This window comes from Pseudophryne corroboree, unplaced genomic scaffold (genome assembly GCF_028390025.1).
Source record: "Pseudophryne corroboree isolate aPseCor3 unplaced genomic scaffold, aPseCor3.hap2 scaffold_2421, whole genome shotgun sequence".
Lineage (NCBI taxonomy): Eukaryota > Metazoa > Chordata > Amphibia > Anura > Myobatrachidae > Pseudophryne > Pseudophryne corroboree.
This window is the reverse complement of record NW_026969077.1, coordinates 32,071-55,680: the sequence shown is the minus strand read 5'-3', so window position 1 is coordinate 55,680 and position 23,610 is coordinate 32,071. Positions and strand designations below refer to the sequence as shown.

The window sequence follows — 23,610 nt, the reverse complement described above, 5'->3', positions numbered from 1 at the left end:
GGGGATATGGGCAGTGGCGGCAATATGGCTGCCTCCATCATGGCGTGTGCATGTTGTTCTCTTGCTGGTGAGAGGGCAGAGGGTCATCGGTGTGTCTCCTGCCCCCAGGTTACAGGACATCTCCTCTGGGTACTGGGTGTTGGTGGTGCACTTTACCCGCAGGGAAGCGGTGAAGCAGATCGAGGAACAGCAACATGTGGCAACGCTCCTGGGTCGCAGTGAGTAATGTAGTGATCCGTAGCGAGCCGACCGTGCCCAGCACAAAACCTGCCTAACGCCTTGTGTCTCCGGCAGGCCGCGCCTGGCTGTACCTGGCACTCAATGAGAATTCCCTGGAGAGTTACCTGAGACTATTCCAGGAGAACCAAAGTCTATTGCAGAAATACTACTACAAGTAAGTCGTGTGTGTGTGGGCGGAGCCTCCAGCCGGCGCCGTTCCTGCGCCCGCTTCGTTCCATAGCATGTTCTTCTCTTCCAGGAATGCTTTGGTGTGTAGCCATGATCACCTCACACTCTTCCTCACGCTGGTGTCTGGCCTGGAGTTCATCAGATTCGATTTGGAGATGGTGAGTTCTGTCTCTCCCTAAGGGGGTCATTCCGAGTTCACTCGTTGGCGATTTTCGCAACAGAGCGATTAAGGCGAAAATGTGCATGCGCATGGTACGCAGTGCGCATGCGCTAAGTATTTTAGCACAAAACTTTAGATTTACTCACGTCCGAACGAAGAATTTCCATCGTTGAAGTGATCGTAGTGTGATTGACAGGAAGTGGGTGTTTCTGGGCGGAAACTGACCGTTTTCTGGGAGTGTGCGGAAAAACGCAGGTGTGCCAGGATAAAACGCACGAGTGTCTGGAGAAACGGAGGAGTGGCTGGCAGAACGCAGGGCGTGTTTCTGACGTCAAACCAGGAACGAAACGGGCTGAGGTGATCGCAGTGTAGGAGTAGGTCTGGAGCTACTCAGAAACTGCTCAGAAATTCCTATTCGCAATTCTGCTAAGCTAAAATACACTCCCAGAGGGCGGCGGCCTAGCGTGTGCAATGCTGCTAAAATCTGCTAGCGAGCGAACAACTCGGAATGACCCCCTAAGGGCAGTCTTGCTCCTTTGTGTATAATGGAGATTCCAGGACCGTATCCGTGGAATTATTGGTGGTCAACATTTCCCATGTCTAGATCCCACAAGAACCTAATGAGGACCTGTTATATTCATGGTCTAGTCTGTATTACACATTACCGTATGTATATCCTGCTTGCTCCCTCCGCCTGGAAGATCCGGGCTCCTTTGCATAGACTCCTGGTCACCCCCGGGCAGATTTCTCATACTGTTTCTTGTTTGTATAATGGTGATTGTATAGAGGAACATGAGGAATGAACATCACATGTCTTCCATATAGTTATACTTGTGTCCTTTCTTATAAATCTGACCCCTCCGCAGGATGTTCCATACCTGGACCTGGCTCCATACATGCCGGAGTACTACAAACCCCAGTACCTCCTAGACTTCGAGGACCGTCTCCCCAGCCACATCCACGGCTCCGACAGCCTGTCCCTCAATTCCTTCAACTCCATCAACTCCACCAACCTGGAGTGGGACGACAGTGCCATCGCTCCGTCCAGTGAAGGTGCGTACGCTGTGCGGCGTCTGCTAATGCTGCGTTGCGGAGACTGTGTATGCTGTGATAGAACGTCGGACACAGAACATGGTGCAGTAGCAGAGGGACAGCCTGCGCCTCTATCTAACCTGCTCTTTTGTCCCTGGTCTCTGTAGATTATGATTTTGGAGATGCTTACCCCGCAGTGCCGTCCATACCCAGCACAGACTGGGCAGGTGGGAACCCTCTATCTCTCTCCATCCCTTCTGCCCCACTGACCTGTATCCTCCTGCCTCACCCGACATACATACATATACACTCTCAGACACTCTCACACACCTCTTCACCACACACCCCTGACATTGTCTGACGTCCTTCTTCTCTCTCTCATTCCTGCACCTGGACATTGGCTGTCCTCCCTCTCTCTCTCTCTCTCTCTCTCTCTCTCTCTCTCTCTCTCTCCTGCACCTGGCGTTGGTATGACTCCCCTCCTGCACCTGGCATTATCTGACGTCCTCTCTCTCACTCCTGCACCTCCCATTGGCTGTCCCCTCTCTCTCTCTCTCTCTCTCTCTCTCTCTCTCTCATTCCTGCACCTGACGTTGTCTGACTCCCCCCCCCCCCCCCCCCTCCCACCCTCTCTCCTGCACCTGCATTATCTGACGTCCTCTCTCTCTCTCTCATTCCTTCACCTGACGTTGCCTGTCATCCCCCTCTCTCATTCCTGCACCTCTCTCTCTCTCGCTGTGTACCCCCACCACCTCCCCTTCTGCAGCCCCCTCTCTCTCTCCCCTCTCTCTCCCCCCTCTCTCTCCCCCCTCTCTCCCCCCCTCTCTCTCTCTCTCCCCCCCCCCTCTCTCTCATTCCTGCACCTCTCTCTCTCGCTGTGTACCCCCCACCACCTCCCCCTCTGCTGCCCCCTCTCTCCCCCCCTGCACCTCTCACTCTCGCTGTGTACCCCCCACCACCTCCCCTTCTGCTCCCCCCCCTCTCTCTCTCCCCCTCTCTCATCCCCCCTGCACCTCTCTCTCCTCGCTGTGTACCCCACCACCTCCCCTTCTGCTCCCCCTCTCTCCCCCCCTGCACCTCTCTCTCTCGCTGTGTACCCCCACCACCTCCCCTTCTGCTCCCCCTCTCTCTCTCCCCCTCTCCCCCCCCCTCTCTCCCCCCCTGCACCTCTCTCTCTGTGTACCCCCCACACCTCCCCTTCTGCTCCCTCTCTCCCCCCTCTCTCCCCCCCTCTCTCTCCCCCCCTCTCTCATTCCTGCACCCCTCTCTCTCGCTGTGTACCCCCACCACCTCCCCTTCTGCTGCCCCCTCTCTCCCCGCCCCTCTCTCTCCCCCCCTCTTTAATTCTTGCAACTCTCTCTCTCGCTGTGTACCCCCCCACCACCTCCCCTTCTGCTGCCCCCTCTCTCCCCCCCCTCTCTCATTCCTGCACCTCTCACTGTGTACCCCCACCACCTCCCCTTCTGCTGCCCCTCACCTCCCTCCCCTCTCCCCCCCCTCACCCCTCCCCTCTCTCCCCCCTCTCCCCTCCCCTCTCTCCCCCCCTGCACCTCTCTCTGTGTACCCCCCACCACCTCCCCTTCTGCTCCCCTCTCTCCCCCCCTCTCTCTCCCCCCCTCTCTCTCCCCCCCTCTCTCCCCCCTCTCTCTCTCACCCCCTCTCTCTCTCCCCTCTCTCTCCCCCCCTCTCTCCCCCCCTCTCTCATTCCTGCATCCCTCTCTCTCGCTGTGTACCCCCACCACCTCCCCTTCTGCTGCCCCCCTCTCTCCCCTCCCCTCTCATTCCTGCACCTCTCGCTCTCGCTGTGTACCCCCCACCACCTCACCTTCTGCTGCCCCTCATCCCTCCCCTCTCCCCTCCCCTCTCTCTCATTCCTGCACCCCTCTCTCTCGCTGTGTACCCCCACCACCTCCCCTTCTGCTGCCCCCTCTCTACCCCCCTCTCTCCCCCCCTCTTTAATTCTTGCACCTCTCTCTCGCTGTGTACCCCCACCACCTCCCCTTCTGCTGCCCCCTCTCTCCCCCTCTCTCCCCCCCTCTTTAATTCTTGCACCTCTCTCTCTGTGTACCCCCACCACCTCCCCTTCTGCTGCCCCCCCTCTCCCCCCCCCCCCCCTCTCTCATTCCTGCACCTCTCGCTCTCGCTGTGTACCCCCACCACCTCCCCCTTCTGCTGCATGACGCTGCCCTGCTCTGTAAACTCCACATCGTGTGGCTTTTGTCAAATTAATACTAACACTTGTCAGAAGGATTTACGCCATGTTGGAGACCAGTGATGATCTGTAGAAAACTGTGTATTTGTTTCATGTCTGTGTAACGCGGATGCACAGGCCAGAGACAGTTGGGGCATATATGGATGGGTAACACGATGCATGAGGACGAGGGGCACAGTCTATCTCTAGGGGGTGAGGACAGACCACAACTCGCATAACCGTGGTGTAAACACTGCCCCCTCACCCGTTTCTCTTCAGTGAGTGCAGTACCACAGCCCGACAGAAGGGGGCGCACTGCCACCACACCCTTCTCGCACTGCCACCACACCCCTTCTCTCTCTCTCTCTCTCTCTCTCTCTCTCTCTCTCTCTCTCTCTCTCTCTCTCTCTCTCTCTCTCTGTAATTGCTTTATGATGTGTTTTACTAACCAACTAAATGCCAGCCACTGCTTGTGTACACCCAGACCTCATCATTCACCTGTGTGCAGGCATTGTATTCCGGTGTGCCCGCTGACTGCCAATTGTATGTTCACTTATAAAGCGCCTAATATTCATGTTTTATTCCGAAGAGCTACCACACCATTCACAGATCTGCAGGTGACGGTTTCCGGGATGTAAAACACGGATTTGGCGATTCGGTTGCACGCCTGCTGCCGCTGATGCATGGAAATCAGCCGTAACTCTGTGCTTGGTCCATGTGCTCCTACATAGGCCGCTAGTGGAATCCATCTTCCGTGACGTCGCGCAGAAAGGCTCCCAGCGCCATTAATGTCCTCACTGGGCGAAAGCAGATTGCCGCGCAGAGCCTAGAACGTCTGATGGACTGGAGCGGCCAGTGAGGAGACCTGTAGTGGAAGCCTTTACCTATAGATTTGTGAATGGTAATATTGGACATCACGTGGCGGCCTTATGTGTGCGCTGAGGCGTGACCGTCCTTGTCAGATCACTGTTCCTAATTTCCATTAATGAATGTGTCATTAATATATCTCCACTAAATCTACATGTGTCCTTTTGTCTCTAATTAGTCACGGTTGTTCCGGATCTCTCTCTTCTATACATAACTGATATAAATGTGTTTTTTTTCTTCTCCACTCCACCGCCCCTTCCTCTCCTCCTCTTCCTCCCTCTTTCTCCTCCTCTTCCTCTTCCTTTTCTTCTTCCTCTTCCTTTTTCTTCTTCCTCTTCCTTTTTCTTCTTCCTTTTCTTCTTCTTCTTCTTCCTTTTTCTTCTTCCTCTTCCTTTTCTTCTTCCTCTTCCTTTTCTTCTTCCTCCTTTTCCTCTTCCTTTTCTTCTTCCTCTTCTGACTGTCCCTCATCTCTGGTGCTGCTCTGCAACAGACGGAGACTTCCATGACGGTTGCAACTTTCCCTGTTCTGCACCGTTTGTGCTCGCTGGCCCCAGAACGCATGGGAAGAGTTCAGTGCACCGGTACAATCCATTCACACAAGATCTGTCATCTTCTGATGTCATCCCAGGGCCAGCGGCCGAGACCCCAGACACCAGTGACCCCATCACGCAGGACTCGGAGCTTGACGTGACTTCCTTAGAAACCACCCTGTCTTATAGCCAGGCCCACAGGGCAGGTGAGCCCGCGTCGGACAGCACTGATCTCAGCAACCAGGATGCGGCCGATGGACTGTCCACCTCCGAATCGACGCCGGTGCACGGCGCAACCCAGAAGAAAGGAGCCAACGCCAACTTTGCTGTGTACACGGACAACACTTCTGAGCTGGAGGTCATCAGGTAAGTGAGGCCTGCACGAACCCCTTCCCCCAAATTGTTGGCTGTGAGTGCCCATGTGTTCATGCCATCCCCATGCTTGGTTTCTATTGGGTCCCTCCTCCTCCCCATCATGCTGTGGGATGGAGGGTACCAGTTGTGGGGTTGTCATTGCCTGTCCTGATTTCTGCAGCAGTAAAACGTCATCCTTGGTATTTTTCAGGATGGTCCGGAAGAAGCGAGGTGGGAAGCGCAGAAAGGGTCGCTCGGAGGACCTTGGTCAGCGCGGTCACCTCAGCACCTCTGAGCCCGAGGAGCCAGACGCCAAGCAGAATGCCAGTGTATGTAACGGGGAGACAGAGGAGAGGCCGAGCGACCTTACGGAGACAGCTCTTCGCCTGCCCAAGATGCAGGACACGTCCATGGAGCGAGTGGGCCAGCCTCTGAGGGACGTCATTGAGAAGCTGAATGGCCAGATGGATCCTCAGAGCTGGACCTCTAATCCTGAACTCACAGACCATTCCTTTCGGACCTGCGACCCGGGGGAGACCCCCGGTGGCATCCAGAGCCAAGACGTTAGCCAGGGGATACAGGATCCCATGGACTTCTACTACTTTACCCCAGAGAGTCCAAACACTACTGCCGCAAGTGGTGGCGACACTGACTCTCCAGGCCAGAGCCAACCAGCATATGTTTTTAGTGGCTCTACGGATGTTAGAGAAGCGGAAGAAGGAACAGGAGGAACGGCATCGGCTGAAGAACCCATAGAGGAGCATTCCAACAAGTCTCTCCTGACCACGGACTCTGGCGGCAAGTGCAGTCCGGCTCTGAGCATCGCAGAGGACTCGGGGGTAGAGGAAGGACAGGGGAGCCCTGCGGAGAGCCCACATCCCTGCGAGTTCAGGTAACGGACAGAACGAGCATTCGCATCCCATTCCATTACACTGCGCAACTTCCTTATAGGGGAGCTGAATCGCAGTATCTGGTACTGGCACAGGGTTATCGGGGAGCCTGGTACTGCCACAGGGTTCTCGGACTGGCACAGGGATATGGAGTCACACACACAGGGTTCTCAGACTGGCACAGGGTTATGGAGCCACACACAGGAAACTGGCACAGGGTTATCTGGGGGCCTGGTACTGCCACAGGGTTCTCAGACTGGCACAGGATTATCGAGCCACATCTGGGGGTCTGGCACTGGCATATGGTTCTCGGAATGGCACAGGGTTATCAGGGCACTGGCACAGGATTATGAGGCCACACATAAGGAACTGGCACAGGCTTACTGGGGGACTGGACTAGGTTTTCGGGCCACATTCGGGGGACTGGCACAGGGTTATTCGGTACTGGCACAAGATTATCTGACCACACAAGACTGGCACAGGATTATCCGGTCACATCCAGGGGACTGGGACTGGCACAGGGTTCTCGTGGAACGGGTACTGGAACAGGGTTCTTGGGGGACTGGCACAGGGTTATTAGGCCACACACGGGGACTGGCACAGGGTTATGAAGCCACACACGGGGACTGGCACAGGGTTCTTGGGGGACTGGCACAGGGTTATGAAGCCACACACGGGGACTGGCACAGGGTTCTTGGGGGGACTGGCACAGGGTTATTAGGCCACACACGGGGACTGGCACAGGGTTATGAAGCCACACACGGGGACTGGCACAGGGTTCTTGGGGGACTGGCACAGGGTTATGAAGCCACACACGGGGACTGGCACAGGGTTCTTGGGGGGACTGGCACAGGGTTATGAGGCCACACACGGGGACTGGGTACGAGTTACCGGGGAGACTATCAGTGATTGCGCTCTGTGTACTTATTGGGTGACACAAGCGGACTACAAATTCTATAATGACAATATTTTCATCATCTGCGTTTGTATGTGATATAACCTGGACCCCAGTAATAGGCTGATGTGCGGTGTTCCGGTGCGAGGTCTGCGCTTTGCCCTGCGGGTCAGTGGAGTGGCCTCCTGAGACGTGGGACCGGTGTGGTGTTTGTGAGGGAGGTCTCATTCATCTACAGTATTTTAGTAAATCCCCTGCAGCTGGTATAGGGGAATCCCTCACAAAAATGTGGTATCGCAGAATACAAGAAGCGTGGACCACGGAGGTATCTCCAGTATCCGCCACGGCTCTGTCTACGTCCATACAGGGACTGCTAAAGTATAACATGTACCAATCTCCTGTGGAATACGTATTGCAGCATATTCTGGGGGAGGGATCCGGATCCCTCCCCATTAGTGTCCGCCTGTAAATGCAGGAACAGACATCCACGTGCGCAGTATGGCGGCTGAATATTAAGCGGAAAGTAAAGTGGATAAGCGCTTCTTACTGCAGTCGGGGTCCCAGTGGAAGATGTGTTCTTGTCCGGTGCTTCCCATCCAATGTTCCACCTTCCCGTCTTCTCTCCTCAGGGTGGATAATAATCTGCTTCTGCTGCTGATGATCCACGTGTTCCGAGAGAACGAGGAGCAGCTCTTCAAGGTGAGAGGGGGGCTCATCCGATCACGTCCCTGCTCCCCCATTACCCATAGTCCTCCTCATTGTGCCCCCTCCTGTTCCTCAGATGATCCGGATGAGTACAGGACACATGGAGGGAGACCTGCAGCTGCTCTACGTGCTGCTCACCGACTGCTACATCTACTTCCTGCGGAAAGGTGACTAGATGTCTGTGTCCTCTGTGCCTCCCGTGTCTCTATCGGGTCAGGGTAGTGACTTGTCCTCATTCCGGGCAGGTGCTGCAGACAAGCCGTACATGGTGGAAGATGCCGTCTCGTACAATGAGCTGGATTACATCTCGGTAGGTGACCGCCGGTATCTGCAGCTTGCTGATCATTTCATTGGCCGCTGGCCTCTCTCACTGACTCTCTCCTGGGTGTCTTACAGATTGGCCTCGACCAGCAGACCGTGACTCTCGTGTGCACGAACAGACGGCGGCAGTTCCTGGTGGATACAGCAGATGTTACACTAACAGAGTGAGTTTCCCAGCGATGGAAACCCTCAACTTCTCCCGTTACTGGCTAATGCTCCAACCTACTGTCCCCTCCTCCTTCCATGTCGCCAGCTAACGCTCCAACCTACTGTCCCCTCCTCCTTCCCTGTCACCAGCTAACGCTCCAACTCACTGTCCCCTCCTCCTTCCCTGTCACCAGCTAACGCTCCAACTCACTGTCCCCTCCTCCTTCCCTGTCACCAGCTAACACTCCAACTCACTGTCCCCTCCTCCTTCCCTGTCACCAGCTAACGCTCCAACCTACTGTCCCCTCCTCTTTCCCTGTCACCGGCTAACGCTCCGGCCTACTGTCCCCTCCTCCACTATCACCGGCTAACGCTCCCACCTACTGTCCCCTCCTCCTCCCCTGTCACCAGCTAAAGCTCCAACCTACTGTCCCCTCCCCTGTCACCGGCTAACATTGCAACCTACTGTCCCCTCCTCCTTCCCTGTCACCAGCTAAAGCTCCAACCTACTGTCCCCTCCCCTGTCACTGGCTAACCTTGTAACCTACTGTCCCCTCCCCTGTCACCTACTGTCCCCTCCTACTTCCCTGTCACCGGCTAACGCTCCAACCTACTGTCCCCTCCTCCTTACCTGTCACTGGCTAACCTTCCAGCCTACTGTCCCCTCCTCCTCACCGGTCACCAGCTAACGTTCCAACCTTCTACCCCTCCTCGTACCCCTGCCCTTTAACCTTTCACTGGCTAACGTTCCTACCTACTGTGACCTCCTCAACCCCATCCCTCCTTCCTGTCACTGGCTAACCTTCCAGCCTATTGCCCCTTTATGTACCCCCCTCTACATCAAGGGACCAAAAGTAATTGGACAATTGAGTCAATAGCTTTTTTCTCTGACGTCCTAGTGGATGCTGGGTACTCCGTAAGGACCATGGGGATTATACCAAAGCTCCCAAACGGGCGGGAGAGTGCGGATGACTCTGCAGCACCGAATGAGCAAACTCAAGGTCCTCCTCAGCCAGGGTATCAAACTTGTAGAATTTTGCAAAAGTGTTTGAACCCGACCAAGTAGCAGCTCGGCAAAGTTGTAAAGCCGAGACCCCTCGGGCAGCAGCCCAAGAAGAGCCCACCTTCCTCGTGGAATGGGCTTTTACTGATTTAGGATGTGGCAGTCCAGCCGCAGAATGTGCAAGCTGAATCGTGCTACAGATCCAGCGAGCAATAGTCTGCTTTGAAGCAGGAGCACCCAGCTTGTTGGGTGCATGCAGGATAAATAGCGAGTCAGTTTTTCTGACTCCAGCCGTCCTGGGAACATAGATTTTCAGGGCCCGGACTACGTCCAGCAACTTGGAATCCTCCAAGTCCCGAGTAGCCGCAGGCACCACAATAGGTTGGTTCAAATGAAACGCTGATACCACCTTAGGAAGAAATTGGGGACGAGTCCTCAATTCTGCCCTGTCCATATGGAAAATCAGATATGGGCTTTTACACGACAAAGCCGCCAATTCTGACACCCGCCTGGCCGAAGCCAAGGCCAACAGCATGACCACCTTCCACGTGAGATATTTTAACTCCACGGTCTTAAGTGGCTCAAACCAATGTGATTTTAGGAAATCCAACACAACGTTGAGATCCCAAGGTGCCACTGGAGGCACAAAAGGGGGGCTGAATATGCAGCACTCCCTTAACAAACGTCTGAACTTCAGGCAGTGAAGCCAGTTCTTTTTGAAAGAAAATAGACAGGGCCGAAATCTGGACTTTTATGGATCCCAATTTTAGGCCCATAGTCACTCCTGACTGTAGGAAGTGCAGAAATCGACCCAGCTGAAATTCCTCTGTTGGGGCCCTCCTGGCCTCACACCAAGCAACATATTTTCGCATATGCGGTGATAATATTTTGCTGTCACATCCTTCCTAGCTTTTATCAGCGTAGGAATGACTTCATCCGGAATGCCCTTTTCCATTAGGATCCGGCGTTCAACCGCCATGCCGTCAAACGCAGCCGCGGTAAGTCTGGGAACAGACAGGGCCCCTGCTGTAGCAGGTCCTGTCGGAGCGGCAGAGGCCATGGGTCCTCTGAGATCATTTCTTGAAGTTCCGGGTACCAAGTTCTTCTTGGCCAGTCCGGAACGATGAGTATAGTTCTTACTCCTCTCTTTCTTATTATCCTCAGTACCTTGGGTATGAGAGGAAGAGGAGGGAACACATAAACCGACTGGTACACCCACGGTGTCACTAGAGCGTCCACAGCTATCGCTTTTTGTTGAGGCGGGACGCCATCATGTCCACCTGTGGCCGTTCCCAACGGTTTACAATCAGCTTGAAGACTTCTGGATGAAGTCCCCACTCTCCCGGGTGGAGGTCGTGTCTGCTGAGGAAGTCTGCTTCCCAGTTGTCCACTCCCGGAATGAACACTGCTGACAGTGCTAGCACGTGATTCTCCGCCCATCGAAGAATCCTTGTGGCTTCTGCCATTGCCATCCTGCTTCTTGTGCCGCCCTGTCGGTTTACATGGGCGACCGCCGTGATGTTGTCTGACTGAATCAGAACCGGTTGGTTTTAAAGCAGGGGTTCTGCTTGACTCAGGGCATTGTAAATGGCCCTTTGTTCCAGAATATTTATGTGTAGGGAAGTTTCCTGACTCGACCATTGTCCTTAGACGTTTCTTCCCCGAGTGACTGCCCCCCAACCTCGGAGGCTTGCATCCGTGGTCACCAGGACCCAGTCCTGTATGCCGAATCTGCGGCCTTCGAGAAGATGAGCACTCTGCAGCCACCACAGCAGAGACACCCTGGCCCTCGCGGACAGGGTGATCAACCGATGCATCTGAAGATGCGATCCGGACCACTTGTCTAATAGATCCCACTGGAAGATCCTTGCATGGAACCTGCCGAAGGGAATTGCTTCGTAAGAAGCTACCATCTTTCCCAGGACTCGCGTGCAGTGATGCACCGACACCTGTTTTGGTTTCAGGAGGTCCCTGACCAGCGATGATAATTCCTGGGCCTTCTCCTCCGGGAGAAACACCTTCTTCTGTTCTGTGTCCAGAATCATGCCCAAGAACAGCAGACGCGTCGCAGGAATCAGCTGTGACTTTGGGATATTCAGAATCCAGCCGTGCTGATGCAGCACTTCCTGAGATTGTGCTACGCTGACTAGCAACTGCTCTTTGGACCTCGCCTTTATCAGGAGATCGTCCAAGTATGGGATAATTATAACTCCTTTCTTTCGGAGGAGTATCATCATTTCGGCCATTACCTTGGTAAATACCGTCGGTGCCGTGGACAGACCAAACGGCAACATCTGGAATTGGTAATGACAGTCCTGTACCACAAACCTGAGGTACTCCTGGTGAGGTGGGTAAATGGGGACATGCAGGTATGCATCCTTGATGTCCAGCGACACCATAAAATCCCCCTCTTCCAGGCTTGCAATAACCGCCCTGAGCGATTCCATCTTGAACTTGAACTTCCTTATATAAGTGTTCAAGGATTTTAAATTTAGGATGGGTCTCACCGAACTGTCCGGTTTCGGTACCACAAACATTGTGGAATAGTAACCCCGCCCCTGTTGAAGGAGGGGTACCTTGATTATCACCTGCTGAAGGTACAGCTTATGAATAGCCGCCAGTACTACCTCCCTTTCTTTGGGAGCAGCTGGCAAGGCTGATTTGAGGTAACGGTGAGGGGGAGATGCCTCGAACTCCAGCTTGTATCCCTGAGATACCACTTGCAGAACCCAGAGATCCACCTGTGAGCGAACCCACTGGTCGCTGAAGTTCCGGAGACGCGCCCCCACCGCACCTGGCTCCGCCCGTGGAGCCCCAGCGTCATGCGGTGGACTTAGAGGAAGCAGGGGAGGATTTTTGTTCTTGGGAACTGGCTGTATGGTGCAGCTTTTTCCCTCTACCCCTGCCTCTGGGCAGAAAAGACGCGCCTCTAACCCGCTTGCCTTTCTGAAGCCGAAAGGACTGTACCTGATAATACGGTGCTTTCTTAGGCTGTGAGGAAACCTGAGGTAAAAAAGTCGACTTCCCAGCTGTTGCTGTGGATACGAGGTCCGAGAGACCATCCCCAAACAATTCCTCACCCTTATAAGGCAAAACCTCCATGTGCCTTTTAGAATCCGCATCACCTGTCCACTGCTGAGTCCATAATACTCTCCTGGCAGAAATGGACATTGCATTAATTCTAGATGCCAGCCGGCAAATATCCCTCTGTGCATCCCTCATATATAAGACTACGTCTTTAATATGCTCTATGGTTAGCAAAATAGTATCCCTGTCGAGGGTATCAATATTATCTGACAGGGTATCGGACCAAGCTGCTGCAGCACTACACATCCATGCTGAAGCAATTGCAGGTCTCAGTATAGTACCTGAGTGTGTATATACAGACTTCAGGATAGCTTCCTGCTTTCTATCCGCAGGCTCCTTTAGGGCGGCCGTATCCTGAGACGGCAGTGCCACCTTTTTTGATAAGCGTGTGAGCGCCTTGTCCACCCTAGGGGATGTCTCCCAACGTAACCTGTCCTCTGGCGGGAAAGGGTACGCCATCAGTAACCTCAGAGAAATCACTAGTTTCTTATCGGGGGAACTCCACGCTTCTTCACACACTTCATTCAACTCATCAGATGGGGGGAAAGCCACTGGTTGCTTTTTCTCCCCAAACATAATACCCTTTTTAGTGGTAACCGGGTTAATGTCAGAAATGTGCAACACATTTTTCATTGTCGTAATCATGCAACGGATGGCCCTTGTGGATTGTACATTCGTCTCATCCTCGTCTACACTGGAGTCAGACTCCGTGTCGACATCTTTGTCTGCCATCTGAGGTAGCGGGCGTTTTTGAGCCCCTGATGGCCTTTGAGACGCCTGGGTAGGCACGGGCTGAGATGCCGGCTGTCCCAAGGCTGCTGCGTCATCTAACATTTTATGTAAGGAGTTGACACTGTCGGTTAATACCTTCCACATATCCACCCACTCTGGTGTCGGCCCCGCAGGGGGTGACATCACACTTATCGGCACCTGCTCCGCTTCCACATAAGCTTCCTCATCAAACATGTCGACACAGCCGTACCGACACACCGCACACACACAGGGAATGCTCTGACTGAGGACAGGACCCCACTAAGTCCTTAGGGGAGACGGAGAGCGAGTATGCCAGCACACACCAGAGCGCTATATAACACAGGGATTAACACTGTACTGAGTGATTTTTCCCAATAGCTGCTATTTATACACAATTTGCGCCTAAATTTATGTGCCCCCCCTCTCTTTTTTACCCTTATCGTAGTGTATACTGCAGGGGAGAGCCTGGGGAGCGTCCTTCCAGCGGAGCTGTGAAGAGAAAATGGCGCCGGTGTGCTGAGGAAGATAGCCCCGCCTCCTCCGCGGCGGGCTTCTCCCGCTTTTTAAATAATGTTAATGGCGGGGGATTAGGCACATATACAGTGTTATACACTGTATTATGTGCAAATTTGCCAAAGGTATAGATATTGCAGCCCAGGGCCGCCCCCCCCCAGCGCCCTGCACCCACCAGTGCCCGGAGCGTGTGGTGTGCTGTGGGAGCAATGGCGCACAGCTGCAGTGCTGTGCGCTACCTTATTGAAGACCGGAGTCTTCAGCCGCCGATTTTCTCCTGTTCTTCCGTCTTCTGGCTCTGCAAGGGGGACGGCGGCGCGGCTCCGGGAACGGACGATCGAGGTCGGGCTCTGTGTTCGATCCCTCTGGAGCTAATGGTGTCCAGTAGCCTTAGAAGCACAAGCTAGCTGCAAGCAGGTAGGTTTGCTTCTCTCCCCTCAGTCCCTCGTAGCAGTGAGTCTGTTGCCAGCAGATCTCACTGAAAATAAAAAACCTAACAAATACTTTCTTTTCTAGGAAGCTCAGGAGAGCCCCTAGGGTGCATCCAGCTCTGGCCGGGCACAGATTCTAACTGAGGTCTGGAGGAGGGGCATAGAGGGAGGAGCCAGTGCACACCAGATGTAGTACCTAATCTTTCTTTTAAGAATGCCCAGTCTCCTGCGGAGCCCGTCTATCCCCATGGTCCTTACGGAGTACCCAGCATCCACTAGGACGTCAGAGAAAAACCCCTTCTCAGCATCCATTCAGATAAGGAACACTCTCCAGGAGGTAGTCTTATAGTTATCAGAGTCTACCATAACGAGAAGACTTCACAAGAGCAAATACAGAGGGGTCACCACAAGGTGCAGACCATTCATACATACAGAGGGGTCACCACAATGTGCAGACCATTCGTACATACAGAGGGGTCACCACAAGGTGCAGACCATTCGTACATACAGAGGGGTCACCACAAGGTGCAGACCATTCGTACATACAGAGGGGTCACCACAAGGTGCAGACCAGTCATCAGCCTCTAGAATAGAAAGGCCAGATTAGATTTAGGCAAGAACCATCTAGAAAAGCTGGCGCAGTTCTGGAGCAGCGTTCCGTGGACAGATGGAACGAAGATCAACCTGTTCCAGAATGACGGGAAGGAAAAAGTGTGGAGAAGGCTTGGGATGGCTCATGATCCGAAGCCTACCACCTCATCTGTACCACGCGGTGTGGGCAGTGTGATGGCACGGGCAGGCATGGCTTCCAGTGGGTCACTAGTGTATATTGATGATGTGACAGAAGCGGCCGGATGAATAGTGAAGTGTATAGGGATATATATATACGGTCTGTTTGGATTCAGCCACATTCTTCAAAGCTGATTGGACGGCGCATCACAGTATTGATGACCGAAGACCCAAATCATAGTGCAAACGCAGCCCAGGGGTGTAAGGCAGAGATGTGTCGTATTATGCAATGGGCGAGTCAGTCACCCCACCGGGCGAGCACCATGTCACTGGCTGAGGACAATAATGGAGGCAGAAAGACCCAGAACACACACAAGACAGCGGCGGTAACGGCCTGGCAGAGCCTAACACAGGAGGACGCCCAGCGTTTGGTGATGTCCCTGGGTTCCAGACATCAGTCGGTCATTGCCTACAAAGGATCCTCACCAAAGTATTAATGATTGATTATGTTATTAATGACCTTTGAGCCCCTGAAAATAGGGGACTGTGTATTATAATGGTTCCAATTCCTAAACGCTACATGCGATATTTATGTTCAACCCCTGGAAGTAAAGCAGAAAGCCTGCGCTGTAATTACATCTCCAGCGTTCATCGCACACCCGTTGTGGTGGCGTACAGGCCCAGATTAGGAACATTGTGTCCGTGTCCCCATATATGTGGCCCCAGCTACAGTATATGTGCATACGGGTGTTACTTTGTCCCCTGTGTTTCAGGCTCTTCATAGCGGCGCTGAAGTCGGCCATGATTAATGGGTGTCGGGAGCCCCCTTACCCCGGAGTCCTCACAGATGCCACAATGGAGAGACTTGCACTCGCCAAATTTCTGTCCCAAGAGACAAAACGAGAGGTGAGAAACGTTCCATGATCCCCCGGCCAGAATGTCCTGCGGGGAGCGCCAGGAATGACTTACAGTATAGTCCACACTTCTCTGATTATCTGCTAGGGGGCGCTGGGTGAGGGGGGTATTCCTGTTAGGGGGCGCTGGGTGAGGGGGGGTATTCCTGTTACGGGGGCGCTGGGTGAGCGGGGTATTCCTGTTACGGGGGCGCAGGGTGACTGGGGGGTGCTCCTGTTAGGGGGCACTGGGTGACTGGGGGGTATTCCTGTTACGGGGGCACTGGGTGACTGGGGGGTATTCCTGTTACGGGGGCGCTGGGTGACTGGGGGGTATTCCTGTTAGGGGGCACTGGGTGACTGGGGGGTATTCCTGTTAGGGGGCACTGGGTGACTGGGGGGTATTCCTGTTAGGGGCACTGGGTGACTGGAGGGTATTCCTGTTATGGGGGCGCTGGATGACTGGGGGGGGGTACTCCTGTTAGTGGGGCACTGGGTGGCTGTGGGGTATTGCTGTTAATGGCGCTTCTATATCATCACTCTCCCTATTATATGGTGATTATTGTGTAGTTAGACGGTTGGCATCACCTGGCCTCAGACAGTGCGGGCTCCTCATGAGACAGCTGTATTCCGCCTCTCTTCCTCTGGCCCTATAGATTATTATTGGTACATGTGGGTGACCTCTGCCCGTTGCCGCCAGGAGACGGTGGCTGAGTGGTGACTCTCTATATTGCAGGCCTCAGACAGTGCGGGCTCCTCATGAGACGGCTGCATTCTGCCTCTACCTCTGGCCCTATAGATTATTATTGGTACATGTCGGTGACCTCTGACCGCTGCCGCCAGGAGACGGTGGCTGAGTGGTGACTCTCTATATTGCAGGCCTCAGACAGTACGGGCTCCTCATGAGACGGCTATATTCCGCCTCTTCCTCTGCCCCTATAGATTATTATTGGTACATGTTGGTGACCTCTGACCGCTGCCGCCAGGAGACGGTGGCTGAGTGGTGACTCTCTATATTGCAGGCCTCAGAGGTGGTCATGCTGTACTACGGCCTGGTGCACTGGGAAGACCCTCTAGAAGAAGTCCAAGGGTCACCTTACTCCCACGCCTCGTCCAGAGATCATTCTGTGTCACAGGAGGGGGTCCTGCATTACAAGGCCAGCACGTCATACCTGGGCCGGGAGACTTGGAAGTCCTGCTACGTAGTGCTCAGGTGAGGGGTGGGGACTGGATGGGCCTCCGGTGGAGCAGACGTCACATGAGATGCCTCCAGCCCACAACCGCTCATCTCATTTAATACGTTTCCTCTTAACGCTGTCTTCCAGCAGTGGGATCTTATACCAGTATCCAGACAGGACCGACGTGATCCCAATGCTCTCCATCAATCTTGGGTAAGCGCTTAGGCCTGTACATCACTGAAAGGTGACCCTACGGTCTGCATGCATGGCTAAGGTGACTCTGCCCTCCAGGGGGGAGCAGTGTGGCGGCTGCCGACGGGCCAACACCACGGAGCGGCCCCACTCCTTCCAGGTGATCCTCACAGACCAGCCTTCTCTGGAACTGAGTGCCGCCAACGAGGAGGAAATGGCGGATTGGATGTTACACCTGTGCCAAGCGGTATCGAAGGGGGTGAGTCCTGGCACTGGGGCACTACTGTGGGGTGGCGTGAGGTCTGGTACAGACCTTCTCTTTGTCTCCACAGGTCATTCCTCAGGGCACCGTCCCCTCCCCGTGTATCCCCTGCTGCCTGGTGCTGACACAGGACAAGATCGTCACCTGCCACCAGGACTGCCAGACCAGCTTCTTCCGAGCTCTCGGGATCGCCAACCTGCTGGACCTGTCTTCCCTGGGCACGGTGGATGGCAAGGAGTATTGTATAATGGTAACTGTCTTTGTGCCATGACACGGGCTATACGTTCCCCCTGCATCCGCTGTCCAGGCGTTTATAATGGCCGGCAGAACGCGTCTCTCCTCCGTTACATTCACACAGATAAACCACATGACCTGCGCTCCCAGCGCTCACAGACAGACCACGATTTCTCTTCCCCCCCCCCGCAGTACTCACAGGCAGGCCGAATGATGCCCCCAGCACGCCTATAAAGTATCTTCAGCTGCATTGTGTGTAACGCGTTCCGCATACTGAGAACCTTCTTTACCTCTTGTGTCTCCTCCGTGTGTTCCAGGAGTTCACACAGGACCGTAATCAGTTCCTGCCGCCCTGGGTCCTGTATTTTAGCTGCAGGCCGGAGCTGGAGCGTTTTGTCTCCTCGCTGAGAGCATTGTGGAAGTCCATCTACCAGGTGGGTGTAACGTGGTGGGCGGTGCATTGCGGCGGCCGTTCTGACCTTCTAAATTACCCAGACTCCATACGGTGACTGCCGGGAGTCCCAGCACTTGTGCCGGAGAACCAGGGTTACTTATGGCCACAAAACTCGCTGGGGCTTCTCTGGAGGTAACTGGGGTCTTTGACTAAGGGGGTTATTCAGAGTTGTTAGCAAACCAATAAAGTTAGCAATTGGGCAGAACCATGGGGGTAATTCCAAGGTGATCGCAGCAGGATTTTTTTTTTAGCAGTTGGGCAAAACCATGTGCACTACAGGGGAGGCAGATATAACATGTGCAGAGAGAGTTAGATTTGGGGGGGTTAATTTATTTCTGTGCAGGGTAAATACTGGCTGCTTTATTTTTACACTGCAAATTAGATTACAGATTGAACACACCACACCCAAATCTAACTCTCTCTGCACATGTTACATCTGCCTCCCCTGCAGTGCACATGGTTTTGCCCAACTGCTAAAAAAAAAAACTGCTGCGATCAACATGGAATTACCCCCCATGTGCACTGCAGTGGGGACAGATGTAACATGTGCAGAGAGACCTGGCTAACACCATGCTGCACTGCAGGGGGGGGCAGATGTAACGCGTGCAGAGAGACCTGGGTAACACCATGCTGCACTGCAGCTGGGGCAGATGTAACACGTGCAGAGAGAGAGATTTGGATGGGGGGGTGTTCAACCTGAAATCTAAATTGCAGTGTAAAAATAAAGCCGCCAGTATTTACCCTGCACAGAAACAATATAACCCACCGAAATCTAACTCTCTCTCTCTGCACATGTTACATCTGCCCCACCTGCACTGCACATGGTTCTACCCAACGGCTAACGTTTTTTGGTTTGCTAGCAAAATTGTCCCTGTCATCTACCCCCCTGGACCACGAGAGTTCTGTGCCCTGTGGCTGGGTTATTACTTGCGTCTCTGTGTTTCAGGTGGATCTTCCGCATAAGCCCATCCTAGAGACCTCCGTAAAGAAGTGCGAGGAAGCCTTGTCCCTCATCCACAGTATGTGGCAGCGCAGCGACAGCCTGTGCCGCGGCCGATCCTCACGGGACCCCTGGTGCTGATACCAAACTGGCGTGGCCGTGGATCCAAGCTCTGCCTGGCTGGAAGGGGCATTCACCAGGCGTCTTGGACCGGGCGCAAAGATTTCTGGAACTGTTCATCTATACATATATCTATGTGTATATATAAATATATATAGGCCAAAGTGTATATATTGCGCCACCTGCTGCTTCTAACCATGTCCGTGGGGTAGTTCTGCGCTACATAAGAGGCCAATAGAAAGTTACTATAGAAGTCCGGGCTGCGCCATGTGTGGTACTGCTGTATGGTAAGGCGTAGCGCTCTTGTATATGGACGCTGGAGACTGTATGGAGCAGCGCCATGCGTGGTTCTGCTGTATAGTAATGCGTAGCGCTCTTGTATACGGACGCTGGAGACTGTATGGAGCAGCGCCATGCGTGGTTCTGCTGTATGGTAATGCGTAGCGCTCATGTATATGGACGCTGGAGACTGTATGGCGCAATAGTTCCGCGGTATGGCGTTCCCCTCTTGTATACGGACTCAAGACTGTACAGAGCTGCGTATAACGCTCTGCTTTCCCGTGTGTAATAAGTACACGGCACGCCTGGCACAGGTTGGGGGTGCCGGATGGCATGAATGGTACAAACCTGATACCAGGGCAGAGGCCGCCGCACATTAAACCCATTTATTTCTTTGCTTGAACCGCGGGAGGGAGCCCGTTGTGACCCTATGGAAAGCTGCTGGCTCGCAGCGAATGTATTATAGTTCTGCAGGACGCTTCCGGTGGGATTGGGCGGGTGGAGTGGGACGGTCTGCGGGCTGAGTGTGTCAGGGGAGTATGTAATGAGTGAGCGCAGGACGAGACGGCCTGTAACGACGTAAGTGGGAGTATTATGCCCTAACAGATTTGCTGCTTTTTAGATTTTAACAATTTGTACAGATGTTGCTCCGGGTGTAAGCGGAGGCTCTGCGATTAAATGAACACTATATGTGACCCGCTGTGGGGTATGCGCTGGTGTTGCTGCCCTGCAAAGGGATTTATGTCTTCTATACTAGGGGTAGGCAACATGAGGCAATCCAGCTGCTGCGGAACTACACATCCCAGCATGCCCTGCCACAGTTTTGTTAGGGCAGGGGTATGCTGGGATGTGTAGTTGCCCGGCAGCTGGCGTGTCACGTAGTGCCCGCCCTCTATACTGTGCCTTCAGTCTAGTGTGTAGCAATGGTTTATCGGAGCAGGGAGCTGAGCTGCGGCTACCAGGGACTCGTGCTGAGTGCGCTTATATATCCTGTGTGATACATGGAACAGTGCTGCCCCCTGCCTGTAGCAGGTGGGTAATGCAGCACATGTGTTGGACGGCTGTGGCCTTGTAGTTGCTCATATAGCTTTATGTGTGCAGCTCTGAACTTGTATCATTTATTATGGGAGGACTGTATACTGCCCTCTGCTGGTCTAAAGGTTCAACAAGACCAGGGTATGGCGAGGCTTGTGCTCTAACAACGTGATTGTACAAGCGAACGTAGGTGCGTATCCTTCATCTCTCTCCTCCGAGATTGTGGTATCGCGGTGTGACTATGCTACTGTGATTGGCCCGGACTGGTAAAAATGGAGAGACGTTAAATTCTTTATTTGTGATATTGTTGAGCTATAGCTAGAGCAATTGTTTCTGGTACTGCTGAGGTATAGCCAGAGAGATGTAGTGCCGGTATCGGATACTGCTGAGGTATAGTCAGAGAGATGTAGTGCTGGTATTGGATACTGCTGAGGTATATGCAGAGAGATGTAGTGCCGGTATCGGATACTGCTGAGGTATAGCCAGAGAGATGTAGTGCCGGTATTGGATACTGCTGAGGTATAGTCAGAGAGATGTAGTGCCGGTATTGGATACTGGTGAGGTATAGTCAGGGAGATGTAGTGCCGGTATTGGATACTGCTGAGGTATATGCAGGGAGATGTAGTGCCGGTATTGGATACTGCTGAGGTATAGTCAGGGAGATGTAGTGCCGGTATTGGATACTGCTGAGGTATAGTCAGGGAGATGTAGTGCCGGTATTGGATACTGCTGAGGTATAGCCAAAAAGATGAAGTGCCGGTATTGGATACTGCTGAGGTATAGCCAGAGAGATGTAGTGCTGGTATTGGATACTGCTGAGGTATATGCAGAGAGATGTAGTGCCGGTATTGGATACTGCTGAGGTATATGCAGGGAGATGTAGTGCCGGTATTGGATACTGCTGAGGTATATGCAGAGAGATGTAGTGCCGGTATTGGATACTGCTGAGGTATAATCAGAGATGTAGTGCCAGTATTGGATACTGCTGAGGTATAGCCAGAGAGATGTAGTGCCGGTATCGGATACTGCTGAGGTATAGTCAGAGAGATGTAGTGCCGGTATCGGATACTGCTGAGGTATAGCCAGAGAGATGTAGTGCCGGTATCGGATACTGCTGAGGTATATGCAGGGAGATGTAGTGCCGGTATTGGATACTGCTGAGGTATAGTCAGAGAGATGTAGTGCCGGTATTGGATACTGCTGAGGTATAGTCAGAGAGATGTAGTGCCGGTATTGGATACTGCTGAGGTATATGCAGAGAGATGTAGTGCCGGTATCGGACACTGCTGAGGTATAGTCAGGGAGATGTAGTGCCGGTATTGGATACTGCTGAGGTATAGTCAGGAAGATCTAGTGCCGGTATTGGATACTGCGGAGGTATATGCAGGGAGATGTAGTGCCGGTATTGGATACTGCGGAGGTATATGCAGGGAGATGTAGTGCCGGTATCTGATACTGCTGAGGTATAGTCAGAGAGATGTAGTGCCGGTATTGGATACTGCTGAGGTATAGTCAGGGAGATGTAGTGCCGGTATTGGATACTGCTGAGGTATAGTCAGGGAGATGTAGTGCCGGTATTGGATACTGCTGAGGTATAGTCAGGGAGATGTAGTGCCGGTATTGGATACTGCTGAGGTATATGCAGGTAGATGTAGTGCCGGTATTGGATACTGCTGAGGTATATGCAGGGAGATGTAGTGCCGGTATTGGATACTGCTGAGGTATAGCCAGAGAGATGTAGTGCCGGTATTGGATACTGCTGAGGTATAGCCAGAGATATGTAGTGCCGGTATTGGATACTGCTGAGGTATATGTAGGGAGATGTAGTGCCGGTATTGGATACTGCTGAGGTATAGTCAGAGAGATGTAGTGCCGGTATTGGATACTGCTGAGGTATATGCAGGGAGATGTAGTGCCGGTATTGGATACTGCTGAGGTATATGCAGGGAGATGTAGTGCCGGTATTGGATACTGCTGAGGTATATGCAGGGAGATGTAGTGCCGGTATTGGATACTGCTGAGGTATAGCCAGAATGGATCTGCTTTGCTGATATGTGAATGAAGTGATAACACACCTCCTTAGTGCCCTCTACAGGGTACTTTCTGTAACTGCAGAGACAAGGACATGCACCAGTATTCCTATGTAAGAATTGGAGCATAAGGGTGCAGCTCAGCTCTGAGTTTTGCTCCGCACAGTTAGTGATATATAGTAAGTAACCCCATATTTACATAGCATGACGTCTCCTGCATGGTAACTCCAGCCCTTACTTTTATATTTTACTTAGTTGCTTGAGTCCAGATCATGAGAACATAATTTATTTAACCCTTTGCACTGAATGATGGCGTGGAGAGGACGGCGCTGTTCTGTAATAATACGTTACTTTGCACACTTTGTGGCGTGTGGTGGGGACGCCATCTGCGGGCACGCACAGGGTCGGTAACCTCTATCATTGCCGCTCCAATGCCGAACGCTGGGCTGTCTGATACTGGAAAATACTCATGTTGAGTGTTGTTATTCTGTGGTTACTTTACAGAGCACAGACCAAGGTTTTAATGTGCAGAATAAATTAACAGAAAATATAACAAATCTCTAACTCTGGTCTCCGATAAAGGACGGCTTATCCTTAAATCACGTTATAATCTACTTATACACCCCGGCGGGTCATGTTTCAGGGTTCTGTACAGGTTCCCCATCACAAACCTGTCTGTCTGTTTTTTGTTTTTGGGTTTTTTATTTTTATTTTTTATTTGTGCTTTTAAGGATGTCCTGTAATCCATGTTACAAAATAAAATATCAAATTAAAGTCATTTCTCTGTTTTACTGATGTAGAATATGAGCGTGCAGTGCCGCCGCAAGCCACCTGGCAGTATAATTCCCCCCCCCCCCCCCACTATACCGACCTCTGAGATTGTGCCCCTTCGTATCGCGGTAGTAAATGCGCCAGGGCGGAATACTGGAGGTCTGCGGACAGTCTCCAGACAGTGCGCCAGATGGTTTTAAAGCGAT

The 23,610-nt window shown here is 53.0% G+C and overlaps 1 protein-coding gene across 1 annotated transcript; it reads left to right on the top strand.

Moving 5' to 3' along the window:
• Positions 1 to 108: 108 nt before the first annotated feature.
• PLEKHM2 (pleckstrin homology and RUN domain containing M2) lies at positions 109 to 23,407 on the top strand (the record flags this gene model as incomplete). The annotated part of the gene is made up of 18 exons (XM_063952453.1): positions 109 to 218; positions 295 to 394; positions 479 to 566; positions 1,435 to 1,621; positions 1,768 to 1,827; positions 5,149 to 5,554; positions 5,754 to 6,434; positions 7,957 to 8,026; positions 8,109 to 8,199; positions 8,278 to 8,342; positions 8,429 to 8,517; positions 15,790 to 15,922; positions 16,932 to 17,122; positions 17,235 to 17,300; positions 17,379 to 17,538; positions 17,612 to 17,791; positions 18,093 to 18,209; positions 19,176 to 23,407. Coding segments are annotated over 18 exons (2,929 nt in total), but the record flags the coding sequence as incomplete, so codon positions are not given.
• Between the last annotated feature and the right edge of the window lie 203 nt (positions 23,408 to 23,610).